The 22,923-nt window shown below is 39.7% G+C and overlaps 1 protein-coding gene across 4 annotated transcripts in view; it reads right to left on the bottom strand.

Moving 5' to 3' along the window:
* Positions 1 to 22,923, bottom strand: part of FER (FER tyrosine kinase) — a 128,666-nt gene that overhangs the window by 91,207 nt on the left and 14,536 nt on the right. For all 4 annotated transcript variants that reach the window (XM_087715786.1, XM_087715785.1, XM_087715788.1 and 1 more), the window contains 6 exons: positions 21,585 to 21,854; positions 20,118 to 20,291; positions 19,375 to 19,474; positions 9,634 to 9,817; positions 3,567 to 3,704; positions 2,185 to 2,304 (listed from right to left, as the gene is read on the bottom strand). In XM_087715786.1, the coding sequence (XP_087571912.1) occupies positions 2,185 to 2,304; positions 3,567 to 3,704; positions 9,634 to 9,817; positions 19,375 to 19,474; positions 20,118 to 20,291; positions 21,585 to 21,791 (923 nt within the window). In that variant the 5' untranslated portion in view covers positions 21,792 to 21,854. The remainder of the gene's footprint in view (positions 1 to 2,184; positions 2,305 to 3,566; positions 3,705 to 9,633; positions 9,818 to 19,374; positions 19,475 to 20,117; positions 20,292 to 21,584; positions 21,855 to 22,923) is intronic.

Raw genomic sequence — 22,923 nt, 5'->3', positions numbered from 1 at the left:
ATAGTTAATAGCACTTTGAATTTTGAACTGGCCACCAAAACTGGCTGGTAACAGATCCAAGAACCAAAGTACATGAAAATCTACAGTAGTATGTTCTGTTTCCTGTCATTTGTTACACTGAACCAGCTGCAAGTTTTGAGTCATTACCAAATGCAACCTTGTATGGTTTGCACTGTAGTAATTCAACAGTAATGTAACAGTTACAATTACCAAGGATTTTTAGTTTAATTGGTGCTAAAATAAAAATGGATAAGTCTCCTTGCCACAACCCCAGTGATTATGCTGAACATGGCTGTTGATTCCATTGACAAAATCATAGAACAGATGTTTTACTGCTTTTATTGTCAATATGTGGTCACAAATATGGCCATTTGGATCTCAGTCATTTTTTTATTTTATATCAACATTGGTTCTGGCTTTTCAGTTTCTTTCACTCCTGAAGCTCCTACAATAACAGGAGAACAGACTGATTTGACAACTGAAATTGGGTGACTTACAACAATCTCATCTAGCACTTGGACCACCTCAACGTAATGGAGATTAACAAGGCAAAATGATAAACTCTAAAGTTACAATTAGACTCCTCTTCAATATTATATTCAAAATCAGACATAAACATCTCCACTTCTCCTTTTCTCCATATTCAACTACCTATTATAAATCAATTATCTAGAGCCTACCTGTTTATTAAGTAAAGTAAGGGCTCCTCTTCAATTTTCTCATTCAAAGGGGATCCTTGCAGCATATCACCCAAGGAGTCTAATATTATAACCCATCACCAGTCCACAAGCTATGCTTTCAAACAAAGCCTTGGCTGTTTATTTCATTCAGTTCTCTCTCTTTTCTCTTTCCTCCAGCCAAACAAGTATTTAGGAACCTGTTGCCAAAAACAGCTTCCAGTCTTCTACTCTTCTGGATTTTGCTCCAAACCTTGCAAACAATTCTCTATTCTTTGTTCTGGTCTCTAACATTCTCACTGATTTTGCCAGGATATTGTTCCAGCCACAAATTTTAAGTATTTTTCTGGATAAGTCAGCTCTGTGGCTCTCCTGTGAGTGCCTGATCAACAATGGCAGTTATCACTCTGTTCTCTCTTTCTTCTGCAGCTGTCTCTGCAAAACATAAACCAGCAGCAACTTTGCTTACTCTCCAAAGCTTCTGCCTTTATCCAGAGTCAACTCCAGTCTGGCTTGCCTCCCCAACTAGGCATAGTCCAATACGTCTCATCTTATTTCCGCTGTTACTACCCCTAACTTTTCCCTTCCCATATCCCATTCAACACCTTCTAATTTAACCTTCCTTCCAACATATCCTCTAACATCCAACTGTTTCTCACTATGAGTTAGTTTTTACATATGGAACAGCTAGTCTATTGTCAAAACAAGACGAGCAATCTGGGCCTTCCTGTAAAACAAGAATGCTATTCAGGACATTACATAATTCAGACAGGAGAAAGAACTACAAAAATGTAAGATAGATTTCACTATGACACTGTTTTGATACAAAGCTGGTCCAGTTTTAGAAGCATTTTTGTCAGTCCTATGGGCACATGTTCTTCTTGATGTGTGGATTGCTGTACCACAGAGTTCTCTTCTTCCCAGATGCCTTTTAACCTTGATTTAATAGAATCCCATTTAATCAACCAAATTTCATTCCAATCTTTCCTCTAAATAACAGCTGCCCACTGTATCTGAAATAAATTGATGCAAATTACACAATTTGCCATTTGCATAATGATACCATTATGAAATGCCCTACGTAGTCCTGATGATATACTTTAATATTAAATGGACAAAGTGTAACAGAACTCCCTCTTCCTAAGTGGCTTGTTATAGTGAGATTTCACTGTCATTATTCTCCAATTTTCTCTGAAGTAGCCATCATCCAACCACAATCTTACACAACTCTTTTACGTAATTCTTGGCAAAAGAAATATAGACCCACATTTCTCAAAACTTAAATTAAAAAAGCAAAATAATTTTTGATAGCATAACCATTTTGATTTATATTTTATTTTGTATACAACCTGATCATTAAGAAAAATTGGAAGGGAGACAAAAAGACAGAATGGCTACAACTTTCTTATAAAAAATTTTATAATACATAGTTCTTACCTGATTCAGCACACTTTTTATATCTTACATAGCCAAAATTGAAAAGGAAAAAAGATACTAAATTACTTACATAGTTTGTAAACCTTCAGCTGTCAAATTATTCCACATAATCTCATTAGCTTGAAGATTTTCATTTTCTTCTAATAATGATGTATCAAATTCAATTTCTTGTTGTTCAATATCTGATGTCCTTTAGTAAAAAAAAAAAGCAATAATAATACAAGTATTAGCATTTCTTTTTTCAAATCACTTGACAGCATTTTTTAAGAACCTACTCAAAGAACTGATGAGCTCCTAGGACTTCCCTTCTTCAGGGGAAAGGGAAAAAAAGAAATTATTCAGAATTGTGGCTGCAGTAACAAGCTTCCATCACCGATCATTGTACTGGGTAGATTAATTATAAGTTAAGATGCATTGACCCTGAAAGTTATAATAATTTAAAGTTAGCTGAATAAAAAATACCACTTTATAGTTATATCATACTTTCTGGCATAACTATGCCATGTTGTAATGTTTTTTCATTCATTCATTCATTCATTCATTCTCTGATGGAGATGGACAGTTAAGAAATTTATCTCTAAGTATGAAAGTTTTGGATATACAATCAAAAGCACAGATTCATCCACTTCAGTCTGCTACAGTAAATCACATTTAGATTTTTGAAATGAAACAAAGTCTACTATAGAAGATACTCTTTTACTGCTTCAGTATATTAGAATTCTGTTACCTCTTCTGTGGAATTCTATTTGCTGCAATAGATTTCTAGCAAAGAACTGCAGTGGCAGAAGTAAGGAACTATTAAAGAACCAGACTATTTCTAAAATTAATATAAACAGAACTTTTGAGAGATGTTCTGCCATTCTAAATTAAAACTGATTTTCTTTACATATATACTACATTTATAATTGCAAACTCAAAAGTAAATTCTGCAAATCAATAAAAATGTAGTAGCTATAAATAACAGTATGTTTTTGAACATATATTTTATATTTAAAATGAATATTCCTTTAAAATAGCAAACAAGTTAAAAATTAATTTTATTTAATTGCTAAAATTAATAGATGCCTCAAGTAATAATCATGCAATTTAACAGTCCTGCATGTTCTTTTAAAACCTATGCATCAATAATTGTAACATACAAACTTTCTAACAGCAACAAAAACCTCAGTCCATATAGCAAAATATCTGAAGAAATCTTTTATTATCAACAGAGGAACTTTTTTGCAGATTACAGGAATAGGAATGCAGAGATTTAATTATCTACCCAGATTATCTGATGTCATTGTGTGCATTAAATAATTTATGTGAAAGAGTTTTATATGGAAGATAGTTGGGCAATTTAAATTACACAGATCACTTTTGCTATTACATGGACTTATTTCTATAAGCACATTGTACTGCATTGTTAAGAACATATTTTTGTGCAGTAAAATACTACCACCAATATTTTACCTGTGGGTTTCTATGAAACTACTGTACTCTGAACCAGGGTCTAATTGTTCAACAGATATCTGGATCTCTTTATGAACGTTCACTAGTTCTTCTGTCACAAGGCTGGTGATCTGACTGTATTCTTCTAAGATTCCTTTCCTGAAAAAAAATATCATGAAAATATATTAAATATATATTTTAAACAATATATAAAGTATAAATGTATAAATGTAGAATCAAGGTGATTTAAAGCAATGCAATTCAGTTCCCAGTTTTGCACAGGAAAATAAGTTAATGTATATAGAATAGATAATTGTCCAACTATTTTTAAAATTAATTTCTTTACTATAGTATAGTACCAATCTGTTTTTACTGTTAACAGCTTTTTTTTTTAACATTCAGTAGAAACTGCCTTACTATAATTCACATTTATTGGCCTTCTGGGATGATAGAGAACAGTCTTGGCTGCCTTCTGTGTAACATCCTTTCAAATATTCAAAGAGTTATCTATTCTTCAAACTGAATATTTCCAGTTTTCCAACTTCTTTTCATAGGGTTTAATTTTATGTTCTGTGATCGCCCTTGATGGCCTTCTTTCTACTTACTCAAGGTTGTGTAGATTTTATTTCAAATGAGATATCCCAAAAAGTGTCCTGTTCATTTGAAGGGTTATCTAATGTAGGCTTTTGACAATTAAGCCTACATTAGAGAACCCTTCAAATGATCAGAATATTTGGTAGTACATGCAGTTCATTCCTCATGAAACTCCTACTTCAACTATTCCGAATTGAGTGTTGAGCTTATCTGCCCACTAGTGCCTAGCATTCTTTCACATTATGGTGCTTGATCACATGTAAGGTCAAATAAATTAATAGGCTTTACTCCCAGGCAGTGTTCTTCTTGTTTTAGAAACTTAGGAAGAAAAATACTAGAGATCTGCACAATATTTTTATTGAACTTATTTTACTTTGAAAGTTAACCATTTGTCTTATAGACTAAGCTCTGTTCTTGTGCTCCATCAGAATCTTTCAAATATAGTACTTCTGCTAAGGAATCTATTCCCTACATTTGGATATTGTCTTTAATGCACGGCAAGGCACCAATATGTATATGACTCTCAATTAAAATACTACTACTATAATTTTAAATGAAAAGCTCACATCTACAATGCAAGAGTGCCACCTGCACATGACCTTTACTTCCAAGATTATCAATGGGTCTTAGAAAGGAATAAGATAAAGATGCACTGGAAAATGAATAGTTGTATCCTGGAGAGATAATGATGAGGAAAAAAAGTCAACATTTTCCTCCTAGAAAATGGGACTGATTGATTTGATAGTTGTCCCAACTATTTTACAGCAATAGATTATAATCTATTTTTAAAAGTCTTTTTGCTATTTTAAGAGAAACTTAACTTCTTAGGTCCACTTGTTCTAAATACATCACAAATATTAATGGACCTTTTATATACCTTGGGCAAGGAAAAAGTTACTTCACAGTATTTTAGCTAGTGTAAGCAATTTACGTAATGCTCTTTCCCATCTTTCCACACAATAGCAATCCTATAAAATGGGTTGAGCTGAGAAAGTGTGACTGGTCCATATTCTCCCAGTGAGCTTCTGTGCCTGAGGATGGATTAGAACCTGGATCTCTTTGGTCCGAGTCCAAACTCCTTGACAGCGATTTTGTGAGAATACTTCAAAGATGCTTTTGAAATTACAAATGTTTAAAAATTAAGTGATCCCTATTGTTCCCAAAGGTGTTCTTCATTTCACTGGATAACTGATTTTACAAATTTTTTTGTCCCTATGATGAATTCTCATTAAGTCTTCTCCATTCTACTTTTGTAATCCACTACGCCTTAATACCACTCTTTTTCTGTCTACAACACACCATCCGTATTACTATTTATTTACCCAACCCTCATGGTAATTAATCTGTTACTTTAAAAATTTTTGGGGTAATCATACTGTGTATCCTTTCTCAATACACAAATATCTGTGTTTTAGAAACTGGAATGAAATTTCTAGAACACCAAATTAACAACAAAAAATGTTTTTCCTTTTTTCTCCCCATAGAATGACAAAAAAACTGTGTGAATTAGCAATAGTAAGGTATACTTTCAATGCTCATTGAATTTTGAAATATTTTTGGAATTACAGAAATCATTGATGTACAATGTATTTATATGGTATATTTATATATTTGTCCAGTGATAATCCAGGAATGCCAAAGGATATTAATATAGTAAATATTGGCCAAACTATAAATATATGCTAAATGCTCTGAAATGTATGCATTAGAAAGTGTACTAATTTCTCACAAGCCCATTTTAAATCAAGATTATAATCTATTTTTTTAAAGTCTTTTTTCTAAACTTGTGATGTCCACTTCTTTTAAATAAGTCACAAATATTAATGAACCCTTTAGATACCTTGGGCAAAGGAACAGTTATGTCACAGTATTTTAGCTAGTTTAATATACCTATTTATAATTTTCTTCATCACATTACTGACAAAGAGCTTCTCTTCCTCCAACTGGAAATAATCAACTCAAGTGAACAGCTAAAACTGCTCCATTTTTTTTCTCTTGTTTTTCAGACCATAGATTAAGTACTGGATGAATGTACAGTATCTGCCTTAGTTTTCCTCATCTGACTGTTGTTTTGTTACACTGAAGGAGAAACTACATGAACTCTTTATCTCACATAAACTGGTAATAATCTACTCGGTGTAATCTATTCCAATTAAGAGATTTACTGCAGTTGCAGCACAATGACATTGAAAAAAATGTGAAAAATACAATTATAATAAATATATTATATGTTATTATGTTCATGTAGATAACATTTTTCAAGACATTTTAAGAGAAGTATTAATAAATCCAGACACAAACACAGTCGCTAACATAAAAAATAGCCAGTACTTTAAAAATGATCTCTTTATGGTTTCTAAAGAACCCAATATTTTAAAATCTTTCATAATATAATAGAAATGTTCATAATATATAATGGAAAAGATGGGGCAAAGATAAACTAACTATCCTTTTATTTCATGTAAACAAGTCCAATGAACAAACGTAACTTCTACAGTTGCAAAATAATCACTAAACAATTCAAAATACTGAACAGATAAACAATAATCCTATGATTTTTATTGAAAAAATAAAAGGAACTTCAGTCACAAAAGAATATGTCTCCTGATTTGGGAATTGCAATTTTGGTTTCCATTAAAAACAAATATTTTGAAACATAGCTGTGATGATTTCAAAATACTCATTAGTATTTTAGGAAACAATCTGATTTCAGATACTGACAGAAACAATTATACTGAAAAGACTATCATGTAATATGAATAGCGAACAAGAGTTCAGAAGGTAATTATCATTACTTTAAAAAGACTCCCATAATCTATTTGTAGGTTTGTTTGTTTATTACACTACTGCTTGTATCAAAGTCTATCTAGTAAATAAATAGAATAAAAAAATACAATGAAAATATAAGAACTTTTGAATTTTTGATTAACACAAAATAAAGCAAATTAATATAATTAAATTTAACAGTTATAATCAGCAGTTTGTACAGTATGTGTCAGCCTCTTAATTTGGCTGTAGTGTGTTCCAAAGATCTGGGGCAGAAACAGAGATGATATCCAATGGGTCTACATCAACTATCAACAAAATACCCTCGGATAACATCAGTAATTGTGAACATTATTCAGAATGAGAGATTCTTTCGAGTACAGTAGCCAGGATGAAAGGCATGAAGTGCACTAATAATCTGCCCTTTTGTATTTTGCTTGCAACTAGATTGGCAGCCACTGCAGTATTTTAATTAAAGGTATCATTTGGAGTATTCTTCCAGGGTGCAATCTAACTAGTGTATTTTATACAAACCAGTTTCCAATCAAAGGACAAAAATAGTTGCATGTAAAATATATAACTATGGTTAAGCCTGTTGGTTACTAGCAAGTGTAGCAAAGCTTTATGGTTATTATTTTCAGAAATAGACATATTTGGTAATCAACCAAAGCTGGTAAAAGGCAATTCTAAATATTTCTTCAACCTGGCTAACTAGAGAAATTGTGGATTTAGGGAAAAAAAACTTTAAACTTATGTTCTTGCTACTTCTTGGATTGTGTAATCCCATACAGAACTGACAACTACACTGTTCTAAAATTATGGCCCTTCACAATAAGCACCTCATATTGTATGTTCAGTTTCAATTTGTTATTTCTTATCCAGCCAACTAATGACCACAGGCAGAAATTCAGTAGACTGTTTCCTACAGGCATCACATAGAAATATATTAATGTATAGGTTGCTCCAATCACAGTTGATACCAACTAGCATGCATAGTTAGTTTTCATCAGTATATTGACAGCACCCAACGACCTTAAGGTAGAAGTCTCTAGTATTATCAATAACAGCAATCTTGTCAGCTCAGTAAGAGATTCTGCTAAGCAGCAAGCTAAAGTAGAACGCTAACAGAACTTTCAATCTACTCCTAGTCCAAAGATTTCTCATATATATACAGGCAACATGAAAGAGTTCTCTCAGATAATCTGGTGAGGGAGATGCAATTCTTACAGATCACAGCCATACCACCTCCATTTTGCTTCTCCTGGCTTTCCGCTAAAAAGTATCCAGACACAAGGAATTGGTTCCATTCTGGTTTATATGGCTCTCACTGTCAGATCTCTGTTAAGTCAGATATCTCATACATGATCAAATTGTGCATTATCTCACAATGAGTCTTATTTTGGACTAATCTGGCACAATAGACAAAAAAATACCAAGATCTTTAAAAGTGTGAAATCAAGGCTTGGTTTCAAGGATCAAAAACAGCCAATATGTTTCTCTTCTCCCCTCCACTACAACAGTCACCAGCCTGCTGATATTCAATCTTTTATTCCTCACTCCATCTATAACTATTCCCCCAAGGCCCACAGATGATGTCCCACTTGTACTTTAACAAATGAACAAATGTACACAAAATTGTCACAAAAATACCATATTTTTTGGTGTATAAGACACACTCCCCCCCCCCAAATGTGGGTGGAAATGTCTGTGCAGCAAACATTGCAGAAGCCCCTCACCCACATCCTTTGGCCTCTGCCTCCCAGCAATTTACCTCCTTGCAGCAAACAGCCTGGTCAGCTTCAGCACAGCCTGATTTAGCACGAGCAGCTGATTCCGGAATACTACCTATCAGCTGTTCCAGGCTGCGAGGATTGCCACCGCCCATCACCATCCATCACCACTGCCACCTATCATCGCCTCCACGTGCCCCATTTTTTGCCACCACACATCCTATTTTTGACCTTTGCACGCTCTATTTTCACCCTTCGTGTGCCCCATTTTTGGCCCATTCCAGGTGGTGGAAATTTTCACCACCACCTGGCACAGAGGCAGCAATAGATGGCAGCAGCGATGGGCGGTGTCCGTGGCAATTGGCAGTGGCAATCCCCACAGCTTGGAAAAGCTGATAGGCAGTATTCCAGGAGGGAGATCCAACCGCCAATCAGCTGCTTGTGCTAAATCAGGTTGTGATGAAGCTCACCAGGCCGTTTGCTGCTTGCTGCAAGGAGCAAATGGCTGGAAGGCAGAGGCAGATTTTGTTTTCTTGTTTTCCTCGCCAAAAGTTAGGTTCATCTTATAGTCCGAAAAATACAGTAAATAGCAGCTAGGGCAACAGAAAAACCAAAAACAAAATTATAAATAAAAAGCTCAGAAGAATGAAATGGCTCTCACTGGTTAAGAAAAACAGAGTATCAACTATGAGGAGCGTTCTACAACAGGGCACTCATATAAGGGCTTTAGATGTTCAGTATCGGAAAAGTTTCTAATTCTAATTGCAAATTACGATTTTACTATAAAAGATGAACTATTAAAATTCTGTGATATTGATTCATAAGTGAGGCTTGTACCTGGCATACAAAATTTCAAACATTACAAAAACCTGTTATTTTATACCAGTTAGAAATATCACATATAGAAGCTTAGCACATTGCTATTCATTTCTAAAAACTTAAAATGAAAAGTTAGGAGGACTACACATGCTTTTATGAGACAAAACACTACATCTTACAGTCCTTTAATCATTTCTTCTTGCATCTTCTGCAAAGAGTCAAGGAATAAAGGAAGTGTAGCATCATAATACTGGTGCTGATGTAACTGTGCTCCTTTCAATGCCAACACATATTGATTGTGCAACATGTGAAGTTTCATTGTAGCTTTATCATAACGATCTTTGGCTTTTTCAGTTTCCTTGCCTGAAAGAAAGGAAGAGGGGGGAGAAAGGAAGAAAATGAATACTTTCCATATTTAATGCCAAAAAGTGTTAGGGTGAGGGAGTAAATCTTAATCATCTTAACTCTTAAAAATTAAAATGCAGTGCTTCCATTGTTTTCTTTTTTTTTCAAATCATTTGCTCTCTATATCAAAGCACACCTAAATTTTGTTATTATGATCACATTAGGATATGAACGAGGCAAAAGCAATGTAAGAGAAACCAAGATGATTTTGACTTGTATTGCCAATCTTTTCAAATGCACATATGGGCATAATATAATTATTCTAAACATATAAACAAAACTCTTACTTATGCAATGACTGAATCTAACCAGGCCCCAGACTAAACAAGACTACAATAATCAAACTATTTTGCAGGCTTTATGCCATTTTAAAACAGCTTTAAGCCTATTTTCCGAAAGAGAGATAAGTACATAATTATATCTTCTTCCCTTTTCTGTATGGCAATAACACAGACACAAGTGAATCATTATATATAACCCCACTGTGCAAATGCAAAGACAGTATAAAGATCAGGAAAAGGAAACATGAGCAATTTCTTTTAATTCTATAGCTCCCAAAGTTACAAAGAAAGCCAGCTTAGTCTAGTGGTGTGAGCCTAAGAACCAGGGGACAGTTCTAGTCCCATATGACACATCAAAAACCAGTTGGATGACTTTGGGCCAGTCAGTTTCTTTCTCTCTCTCCCAACCCAAGCCACCTCCCAGGATTTTTGCTTTGAGGAAAATAACAGAAGGAAGAGCATTAGTTATGTTTGCTGCCTTGAGTTACTTATAAACAATAAAAAGGGGATAAAAATCAAATAAATAATTAGACATACTCTTAGGGACTCTCACCTCACCCACTCTTGTAAAACTATTTCACGCAACTTTGATTCTGTATAAAGTTCTTGTAATGTAAATTATTAAAATTCAATTACAAGAGAGTAAGCAAGTACACAATGGGGAATATACATGAAAGGAATGCCTTAATATCAGCTATATGCTTACCCATTCTGGAAAATCTTTAAGGTGAAACTGATTAGAATTGTGCCAATTTCAGAAAGCAGCATAATTAATTAAGGTGGAAGAGCTGAGCTTGTTAACCTATGGTTAACAATCTTTAGGCAAACATTGTGAAAAGTGGTTTAGGAAGGGACAGTTTATTTAAGCAATCTTTCCCCTCCGCAAATTCTGTGAGAAAAACAGAAGGGGAAAAAAACAAAATACAATTCTGACTGTTGAAAAAATACATATCAGTAAAATGGAAATATTACTGCAAATTGGGGAAGGTCAAAATATTCCTTCTTGCTCTTGGTTTCTTGTAGATGTAGGATTTTTGCTATACTATAAAGTATACTAAATGTAATGTAGCACTACAGAACAGATTTCATGTTTTTTTCTCCTTAAAAATATGACTCTATACCAGGGGTGTCAAACTCGATTTCATCATGGTTGTGTTTGACCTCAGTGGGCGGGGTGGCTGTGGCCAGGGTTGGCATGGCCAGCTCGACGTCACTCTTGTCAGGGGCACCTGTGGTGTCCTGAGCGCTCTGCCAGTGAAAACAGGCTCTCGAGCTCTGTTTTTGGCTACCATGGCCTCCTGCAACCATCTGCCAGTGAGAACGGAGGAGGCCGTGGCAGCTGAAAATGGAGCCCTTTTTCACTGAAAGAAGCACTGTGGGCTGTTTCCAGAGCAGTCCCGCAGGCCAGATTTCAGTACCCCATGAACCGGATTCAGCCCCTGGGCCTTGAGTTTGACACCCCTGCTCTATACCATTGATTTTCTGCAACTGAGCCACTGAAAATTATTGGTGACCTCAGTTACACTTAGGAAATTATAAAAAAAAGGAATATGGCACAAGAAATGGCCCAAGAGCTACCTGCTGCCTAACTCTAGAAAAAAATGTAGAGCACTTTAAACCATGAAAAATAAAATGAGAAGTGATCCTAGAATCAAGGTAAGGACAAAGATAGGAAACAAAATATAATTGAAGATACCCAAAGTTGAAGAAATACTTGCATACAAAATATAATATAAAAGGAGCGATGGTGGTGCAGTGGTTAGAAAGCAATATTGCAGACTAATTCTGCCAACTGCCAGCAGTTCAATTCTTACCAGCTCAAGGTTCACTCAGCCATCCAACCTTCCAAGCTCGATAAAATGAGGACCCAGATTGTTAGGGGCAATATGCTGACTCTGTAAACCGCTTAGAGAGAGCTGTAAAGCACTATCAAGTGGCATAGAAAGACCGTTGGCTTACCTGAACGGTCGTTCTCTGGACGCTGCGGGAGAGTCCAAGAATGAGTTAACACAGTCTATTTGCCATAGGACTGAGTATCTTTTTTCACCTTGACCACGCCTCCCTTTGCCTCTTCAATCTCAGTTTAAAAACGTAGAACACTCCATTCAGGACCGCCTCCACAATTCCTCGAAGTCTTCATCAGAGACAATCAAGACCCTGGGGGCGTTTGGAGTCTCCCGCAGTGCCCAGAGTACGACCGTTCAGGTAAGCCAACGGTCTTCCTCCTGAGCGCTGCTTGGAGAGTCCAAGCATGGGACATACCCAAGCTATTCCCAGGGTGGGAAGAGTTCTTAGAGTCCGGAGCCTCTGTAACCTTTTGCAAAATTCTTCTCCCCAAGGAGGCTTCGGCCGAGGCAAAGGTGTCTATTTTGTAGTTACAAATGAAGGGTATGGGAGACGCCCATGTGGCTCCCCTACAAATGTCAATGATTGACGCCTGGGTCACCCATGCAGCGGATGTGGCAGCACTTCTTGTCGAGTGAGCGGTCACACAACCCGGCATGGACCTGCCCTGATGTTCGTATGCCAGCTTGATGCCGGCCAGCAGCCAACGTCCAATGGTATGTGACGATGTTTTTCGTCCTTGTGACCCAGGATGGAAAGAGACAAAGAATGACTCAGAACATCTGAATTCTTTGGTTCTCCTGACATAGATGCGTACTGCACATCTTACGTCCAACTTGTGCCATTCCCTTTCCTTGGGATGCGATGGTTTGGGGCAAAAGTTGGGAAGGATCACTTCTTGTGATCTGTGAAAGTGTGTGGACTTTAGGAATAAAGCTGTAAGTCCTCCCTGACCGAAAGAGCCGCTAACTCGGATATCCTCCTAGCCAGTGATAGCGACCCGGAAGGCTGTCTTAATGGCCAGATGCCATAGAGACGCAGTCCAGAGCAGCTCGGAGTCCCCGTTAAGGCTCGAAGGACAAACGGCAGGTTCCAAGATGGATATCTGTGTACCGTTGGAGGCCTGATGTTAGTTGCGCCTTTCAGGAAGCTTTTAATTTGAGGATGTTGGCTCAAGGTACAGGAAGAACCCCTGGAGAGGATGGTGGACAAAGCCCCTACCTGGCAGCGTAGGGTGTTGGGGGCCAAACCCTTGTCCAACACCTCCTGGAGAAAGTCCAGCAATTGTGGAACTGAAGCCTCTGTGTCCTGCAACCCACTCGCTTGACACCAGGCAGAAAACATTCCCCAAGTGGCTTCATATATCCTGGTTGTCGAGGGTCTCCTGGATGCCTGGATGGACTAAATGACCTTGTCAGAAAACTTCTGCTTCCTCAGGAGGTCCCCCTCAAGTGCCAAACGGCTAGTTGCAGCCACTGGGGGTCTGGGTGAAGGACTGCCCCCTGGTTGAGAGAGATGGTCTCCTGAGGAATCCTCCAAGGTTTTGGTACGGAGACACTGACAAGGTCCGCGTACCAGGACCTCCTGGCCAATGGGGTGCCACAAGTACGATCTCTGCCTCCTCTTCCAGCAGCTTGGTCACAACCTGTGGAATGAGTGGGAGAGGGGGAAACACGTACAATAGACCCGGAGGCCATTTGCACTTCAGGGCGTTCATCCCCTCTGCCCCTGGAGACCAGTAACGGGAGTAGAACCGAGGCAGGTGAGTGTTGGCATGAGTGGCAAAGAGGTCGACCTGTGGTTCACCGAACCTCCGCACAATCTGATCAAAGATGTCTGGGTGCAATCACCACTCCGAATGATCGATTGTTTGCCAGCTCAACCAATCTGCCTTCTGGTTGCTGATCCCAGAAATGTGGTCTGCTCTGATGGAAAGCAGGTGGCGCTCCACGCACCTGCCCAGGGCCTCTGCCTCTGTCATGAGTGATCTGCAATGCGTGCCACCTTCTCTGTTGACGTGGGCCTTTGTTGCCACGTTGTCAGTAAGCAACAGAATGTGATGGCCCGCAATCTGAGGGGAGAACTGACGTAAGGCAAGCCGGGCCGCTCTCAGCTCCAACCAGTTTATCCTGTGGGAGGACTCCCTCTCACTCCACAGTCCCTGAGCTAGCTGGCCCTGGCAATGAGCTCCCCACCCCTGTAGGCTGGCATCGGAGGTCACAACAATCCTCTCGGGCTTCTTGAACAGGGACCCTTTCTCCACTGCTTTTGTCTTACCAAGCCAGAGGGCGGATCACCTTCGGTGGAACTCATACACGTCTGTGTGAGCTGCTGTTCCTCGCCCTCTGCATGGGCAGAAGAAACCATTGCAGTTCCCTGGCGTGAAGGCGAGCCCAGGAACTACCTTCAGGCAGGAAATCATAATGCCCAGGAGTTGACAACTGGACAATCTGAACTGACCTGGACGCACTGCAAAGGCGCACCCTGTCCTGGAGAGTCCTCAACCGTTCCGGAGACAGGAAAACCTGACAAGAGTTCGAGTCCAGGATGACGCCCAGGTGTTGTATGCGTGTAGTTGGCTCCAAGTGGCTCTTCTTCAGGTTTACTGAGAAGCCGTGTTGCTGGAGTGTTCTGATGGTAGTCTGGACATCCCGCCGAGCTTGGGCTTGGTTTGAGGAGTGGATTATGATGTTGTCAAGATAACACTCCAGCCGGATGGGGCAGCTCTGGAGGTGGGCCGCTACGACCGCCAGCAGTTTTGTGAATGTCCTGGGTGCCAATGAAAAGCCGAAGGGGAGAGCTCGGTACTGGTAATGTTCCCCTTCGAAGAAGAACCTCAGGAACTTTCTGTGGGCTGTGTGTATGGGAACGTGAAGATAAGCCTCTTTTAGATCTATTGAGGTGAGGAGGTCTCCCCGCCTTACGCAATCCAAGATGGAATGGAGGGATTGCATTTTGAACCGCTTGTATGCCAGATGGAGGATCAGGTGCTTCAGATCCAAGATGGCCCTCCACCCCCCTGATGCCTTCGGCACTAGAAACAGGATTGAGTAAAACCCTTGTTTCTCCTGTTCCTTGGGGACCGGTTCTATGGCTCTTGTCTGGATTAAGTGACGGATCTCCGTCTGCATGAGTTCCCTTTTCATGGGGCTCCTGGGAGATGGACAACGGATAAAGGTTCTTTGGGGAAATGACAGAAATTCCAGAAGGAGACCCTTCCTGACCGTGTTCAGCACCCATTTGTCTGTGGTTATCTCCCCCTACTTGTCGGCGTAATATTAAAGCCGACCCCCTATGGGGGGGGATCCCTGTGGTAGTCACTTCCCTCTGCGGAAGTTTCGGGAATTGGCTCCGCCACGCAAGGGCTTGCGAAAGGAGTGTTGCTGCTGCTATTGCCTACCCCGTTCGCCGAAAGAACCCCTGTCCTGACCTCTATCGCCCGACTGGGAGTATGGCCTATGGTAGGAGGAAGAGGTGGAAAGTTGGGCATTGTCCTGTGCTCGAAAGGCCTGCCTCCGAAAGGAACCAGACCCCTTGCGGTCAGATTTTTTTAAGGGTCGCTGGTAGAAGTTTCCTCTTATCCTTAGTCTCAATGGTGAATTTGTTTAAGGCATCTCCGAATAGGAGACCCCCTTTAAAGGGGGCAGACGCCAACTTCCATTTGGCCTTCATCTCCGCTTGCCAGTGGCAAAGCCAGAGCAGATGTTGAGAGGTAATATTTGAAGCTAGTGCCCGGGATGCAAATTTAGCTACGTTCAAGGACGCATCAGCGGAATATTCCACAGCAGTGATGATTTGTTAGGTCGTGCCTCCAACGAGATCCCCCAGAGGGGAGCCTGGATCTCAGTTGTCTCAGCCAAAGGAGAGAAGATCTTATGAAAAAGAGGCCGAGGTGGATGTCCTAATGGCCCAGGCGGCCGCCTGGTGAGTCTTAAGGCATGCTTTTTCTGACTTCTTATCCTCCGCCTTGAGACCTTCCAGAAGGTCCGCCAGCAGATTGGAATTAGGGAGACCACTGGAGCGTCCACTTCAGGCAGCTTCAGGGCCATCCATCCATCCTATTCTCCACGGTGTAAAGAGACTTGTCTCCCCTGCTAGGGTTGGTCAAGGTCCCAGGCTGAATCCACTGCCTCTGGACAACGTTCATAAAGAGATCCGACACTGGAATTAATTCCTGGGCCATAGCCGTCTCTTTAAACAGGCCTTCCTTGTGGTCCCTGGTGCTCGAGGAACCAGCGGTACACCCCTTGGAGGTAGAGCCTAACTCTGTGGCCACCTTCGCCTTATGGAGGATGGACTTGAAGAAAGGTTTAAAAAGGCCGGTGAAGGCCGGCTTATCGGGGGGGGGAGGTCTTCGTCTTCCGACAACTCGAAGTCCTCTACCTCCCCCTCCTCCAAAGCGGACTCCTCCATAGCCACCGAGGAGCTAGGAGAGGCCGGGGCCTGGTCTACCTTTTGCTTGGGAACCTGTTTAGGCTTTGGAGTGGCCTCTTTGTTAGCTCGGTATTTCATGCCCTCTGCAATGCCCTGGGAGATAGCCAGAGATATGATCTCCTTCATTTCTGAGAACAGGGCCGGCCTCCTACTTTCCCTGTGGCGAGGCCTGCTAGAAGCCCCCCGGCTTCTGCACCCCCTCAAAGTGGAATCCTCCTCTGTGGGGAGGATGTCCTGGAATGGTTCCAGTTCCACCCTCAGGGAAGAACTGGGGGAGTCAGGTAGCCCCAAGAAGCTCTGGAGATATCCCCTGCTGATGAAGGAGACCTACTCGCCTGGGAGGAGTCAGGCCCCTACTCAACCCTCTGCCCCGGGGTAGGATCAGGTGCCTCCCTGTGTTCTGCGGATGGATCTGGCTCCCGTGATTTGGGGGAGCCCCCCCGTTTTGCAGTGTTTGGCACTGTCCCTCTTCTCAATGCCTTCAGAGGGCCCCATGGGGTTCCTATTTGAAGGACCCTTACTCCCTTTACCCCCTTTGGGCAGGTGATCCAGCCTACTACGCTTGGCAGAGGGCCCTGGTTGTACCACCTGAGCCTCCGAAGCTCCGTCTGGCATGGTGGTACAGACGAGGAACAGGTCACAAAGCAAAGCTTTCACCAGTAGGCCGGTTTGGGCACGAGCCAGCCAGCTGCGAGCGCCTGCAGATCGGTGTGGAGGAGAGGGATGCCCGCGGGACAGAACCCTTCCTCAGGCTGTCCGTAGTCGTCTGACTGAGGCAGCGCGGAAGGAGTGACTTGCTGGCAACCCAGACAAGCCTCCGATTTCCTGACGGCGATCCGCTAATGCTGCTGAGATTCTCAGGTAACCCATGTGATTATAGCGGCGCCAAGCTGATGACAATGGCCGCCGCTACCTTTGCTGACACTATAGTCCTGTTTAAGCCACTGCCTCACACGCGGCTGCATGCGGCTCTGAAAGGGGTCGCCCAAAATGGCCGCTACTGCGCGCACCGTTTTTGTCCTCTGTCGCCGGGGAAAAGCACGCGAAACACTTAAAATGGCTGCCGCAACTGCTTGTATTGCTGAGAACCGCCCACACCCTTCGGAGGCTGGATAAGTTCTTAAATGCCTGACGGTTGGGGGAAAACACCGGTTGGGAGGCCCCCACCTGCTCCCACTGTTTGCTGGCAGCCGCCGGGCGAACAACTCACGCTTCCGCTCTGCTTGCAACCAGCGGTGGCCAGCAACTCCGGCAACCTCTCAGCAGCGATAAACAGCGTTACAGCAAGTTTTCAACTCTCAGATCATTCCAGGTGGTCTTGAGGATGGCTATTAACAATCTGAAGTGTAATTATAATGGGAAGTCCACTCTATCTGCTCTAGGACCGAGGAACTCCCCAAATTTTAGTCCTCATGGGTGGACTTAGTTTTTAAACTGAGATTGAAGAGGCAAAGGGAGGCGTGATCAAGGTGAAATAAAGATACTCAGTCCTAGGGCAGATAGACTGTGTTAACCCATGCTTGTACTCTCCAAGCAGCGCTCAGGAGAAGTCTAAATGTAATTGTTATAATTCAGGTACTACTTGTTTAATAATCACTTGTTCAGCAACCATTCAAAGTTACAATGGTGCTAAAGGAAGGGGCTTATGACTAGTTCTCCTAACTACAGCCATTGCAGGATCACATGCTTGTGTTTACACTGCAGCATGTAAGTGCCATTTCTAACCTTCATTGCTACTTTGGGAAATCAAAGTCAAGGGGGAAGCCAGCAGGCAGTTGCAACTGACAATCACATGATTGAGAGACACTGCAACCATGTGAGAGTCACTTAATGTCAGCAACCAGAACTATAAAACTGCCATCCATCGTAAGTTGGGACAGTTATGTATGTTCCATTCACAACCTTGTCACTTAGTGACATTCCTGGTGTCAGTTACATAAGTAAGCGAAGACTACCTGTACAACTAAATTAAATTCTCCTACATAAACAACCTCTTATAGAATGCTTGAGAAGTGCTGCAGAATTCCCTCTTGTAGCTCCTTAAAAAGAACTTGTAGAAGCACTTGTACAATTTTTATGCACAAATTATTAGTATGGCTCAAGCATGTATGGGTACCAAATGAAACACTAGATTGCTTACTTTCTACTACAGAAAATGAAAGATTAGTTACTTACAAGGAAGGCAACCACAAAGCTAGGAGAATATGTAAAAAGGGAGTAAAAGAGGAGAGACAGCTGAGAAATGGACTGGGAGCAAAAAAAGAAGAGAAAGAGACATATAGTAACTAGTATTTTTTAAAATAAAATTGAGGATACTAATATTTGTGACAAAATAAATTATAATTCTATAAATAAGCATGGAGTTGTGTTCATGTTAAGTCTTTAAAAAGAAATTTAATTGTATTCTGTTACTCATAAGGTATTATTGCAAAATTTTAATTTAATGAATAGGTCCTCTGAGTTTTTTATTAATTAAATTTGAATGGCCACCTATCTCACAGTAATCAAATGAGAGATAGACTGTGAAACCCACTGGTATACAATGCTATCAGGAATAGAATCAATAAGAGAACAGTTTTAGAACTCTTAAGTTTATTATTTAGTGTAAGGGAAACAAAAATTTAAAATATATCACTTTGACACATATAATTTTAAGCTATAATGCATGAAACTATATCATTTATAAAACACAGTTTACCATTCAGCACTATGTGTCAATCCAGTTACTGACTTATCCAACAATGGTTGTAATAGCTACATGGCAGGTTGTATATTCAGATTTTTGCAAAGGAACTCAAGGTGGCATATATAGCCCTTCTTCCTCCCATTCAGTTCCACCTAACTAACCAGCAATGTGTCCACCAACTGTATTGCTTCTATAACTTTTACCATGTTCAAAGGTCTTAGAGATTGAATTAAATCTAAATAATAATTTAACAGCCATTATATACCTACCTTTAGTTAATGCTTCCTTGTATTTTTCTTTGGCAGAGTTTACTTCTTTAATTAATTGTCTATAACTAGATTTTAATTTTTCCAATTCAGTTTTTGTAACCTATCCACAAAAAAACATAGAAAAGAAATTGGCATATCAACGTATACTATGAGAGTTTAGACATTATCTGCACAATAGATAAGATGAAGCATAGAAAGATCAGTAAGGGTATATTTCATTTCCTTATGTGGGGCCCTATTAAGCAGAAACATTCTGAGACAACAATTGAGTAATTCCATGGATCATATTTTTGGAACAAATGCCCACAACAATGATTTTGATAGGAAACAGTACTCTTCAGTAGAAAACCCATCTGTATATTCTTACTATAAAAACAGCCTGGGTTGGGGGTTAAAATTCTCTTTGCAGAGAAAACTGTTCTCTGATTTTGAAAATGTAAGTATCAAAAACATAATTTACGGTAACTTATTTTTCTTCCTATAAAGCCTAGGAATATTGCAATTTGCTATAAGTAATATATTAAAAATACTTGGAAATAATAGTCCATTCCCATTTTAACTTAGCAAAGGAACTTATATTTCTGTACAAATTTTCCACACGTTTATATATTTGCTTATAAGTAAAATTTAAAAGTTAACAGACATTAATAGCTAAGAAGAATTGGCAGTCAAAGACAAAAGTCTGAACATATTTCAATGAATGAAGTGTGTATAATAATGTAAAAGGTACTTTTAAAATATACCTTGAACATCTCTGCCTCAATTTGCTGGTGAACACCTACATAGCTTTTCTTTATCTGTTGTTTGTCTTTAATCATCACAGTAAGTCTATGTAATGGCCCAGCATTCAAGTCTTCTGCATGTGTCTTCATGATCTTGCTAAGCTGTTCTGTTTGTTGCACAATAAGCAACCATGACTTAAAAAGAGATGAAAAGAGATTTATTATTGGCTTAGAAACCAAAAATATAAAGGTCAACTTTCCAAAGATAAGACATGTTTAAGTATTTATTGGCAGAGCTCACAGTACAGTAGGATTAGTAGCATACCTGGCTATATTTAAGAATACAAGTTCAAATAGCAACTCAAATATAGAGCCATAAAGACAATATACTTTAATGTACATAAAGACTATTTTACATAAACATGGAAAGTAACAGAACAATTCCCCCAAATCACTTCAGATTACATTTATATAGTTAGTAGGAAACATCTGAAAAGAAACTATTAATTCCAAGTTTGAAAATATGTTACATAATATTGGTATCAAATGTATTTAGAATGGAATTCTAAGTCCTTTAAGTTTTATTTTTTTAAGTAATTTTGGCTCAAAAAATAATTCACATATGAAAATTAGTAATCAGAATAATAAGTCATAAAATTCCAATTCATTTTTAAATTGCCTCTCCGAAACAGTTAAAAGTGAAAAGGCAAATAAGATGTTCTAAATAAACTGTCATTTTGCTGGCTACCTACATATCCTTCCTTGCCCAGCAGCAGCCACTTACCTCCTACCAGCTTGCTTTGAAGCCACTTGGGATTTACTTAATGACCCAAGATCCTTGGTTAGCAGTGGCAAAGGGAAAATGCAAGGATTGCCGTTGCTAAGCAATGCAGTGACATGATGTCACATTTTATAACTGTGTCACTTAGGAACAGAAATTCTGGACCTCATTGCCATAGCTAAGCAAAAACTATCTGTATAACTTTGTTAGATGCATTTCAAGTTCTAGCTGGTCAGAAAGTCACAAAGGGCAAAATCTGATATCCTTGCTTAACAACTGCAGTGACTTAATGATGGCAATGAGTGCTGCAATTACTGTTGCTAAACAAATGTCACACTTTACATCCACATCACTTATCAACAGATATTCTAATTGCTATTGTTAACCAAGGACTACTTGAAACATAAATTTTGGGGGCAGAATGGAAGCATATGATTTACCCCAAAAATCTACAAAGAAATTCTCAAATACAAAACAAATCAAGTCCCATACAGAAAACATACACTGAGCAATTAAGTAGTTTAGCATCAAGATAAACAATCAAATTATATTTATTTAAGTATACAGAATTCAACAGAAACCAAGAAATTGTATCCTTACAGCTGTAGTCTTAAAATCATTCTTTGTGTTTACGTTTGCAAATTTGTAGATTATCAGTTTTTAAAAATTTACTCACTTTAAATTTAAATTAAATTATATTTTCTTACCTTTGCTACATTACTGACATAATCGAGTTGTGACGTACTCTCTTTATCAACTTGATTGCAAAGGTTCTGTAAAGTGGATGCGTATTCTTTGTCACTTTTTATTCTCATCGCCATAAATTTCTTCACTGTTTCCAATAGCCGTAATTCCCAATCTTGCAGTTTCTGCAAAGCTTCATGAGAATACTTCAGGTCATTTCCAAACCCCATCTTTTTTCTTAAGGCACTAGATTTATCAAGGGCCACTAGTAAAAATTATTTTTGCCAGCACATCTGCAAACATCATAAAATAATAACAAAGAGCTATTATTATTTTTCTCTTTGGTCACACAGTCAGCCAGATATTTATACTACTATTATTATTTACACACACACACACACATATATATGTTGTATTTGCTATATATATAGTGTCACACACACACACACACACACACAATCAGAATCTTTGTATTCTAGGGCAGTGGTCCCCAACCTTTTTATCGCCGCGGACCAGTCAGCCTTTGATAATTTTACCGTGGCCCGCTGAGCGCGCGCAGGGGTGGGGGGACGTCTCTTCCCTGGAGCCAGGGTAGAAACCATAATGTTCATTATGTGTTTATCAAGCACACATCCTAATTGGCTGTAATTTACTGTGTGACAATCAATCATGGCTTTTTTAGCCCACATTTTAAAAAGTTATGTTTAACATAAAAAGATCCTGAAATCCTTCATCATTGTATAGCATCTTATATACAGAATAGATTACAGACTGCTAAAGCTTATAATCACTTACTACCGTACATAGCGAAGAATACAACAAAGTATGCCAACAAAGTGTAGCTAAACTTTTAAAGAATACAATTGTACAAATTGAAGTTTAAGTCTCTGAGCTAGTGGTCTCCCTAATAATTTACACAATAACCAAATGGCAACAGTTATGAAATGCATTCACCACATGCAGCAGCAAATATTTCATAATCAATATACACTAAGAGTGCATATTAAGAGTATATAATACACACGCAGAGAGAGAATATACAATATGCATTAAGAGTGCTTGTCTGTCTCTCTTCCTTCATGCACACTTCTCTATTTCAAAGTTTGAAATCTAAACAGAAAAGGGCATTTCAAATGTTTCACACGTCCACACGGCCCCCTTAGGCAGCGCTCCTTTCCCACGGCGGGAGACAAAAACGGCGGCCGCAGACGAGTGAGGGGAAAGCCCGGCGCCAGCGAGAGCTCGCGGGGAAGAGGGGGGGAGGAAACAACCACCTGGGCTTCTCACATTCCTCGCGGCGAAACCTCGCGACGGCACATGCCCACCAACCGCCTCTGAGAGAGGCTCAGTCCGGTGGCCCCG

The sequence above is a fragment of the Thamnophis sirtalis genome, unplaced genomic scaffold, assembly GCF_051295495.1.
Source record: "Thamnophis sirtalis isolate CommonGarterSnake01/CBP01778 unplaced genomic scaffold, rThaSir2_p1.2 scaffold_5, whole genome shotgun sequence".
Classification (NCBI taxonomy): Eukaryota; Metazoa; Chordata; class Lepidosauria; order Squamata; family Natricidae; genus Thamnophis; species Thamnophis sirtalis.
This window is presented reverse-complemented; position numbering and strand designations above follow the sequence as displayed.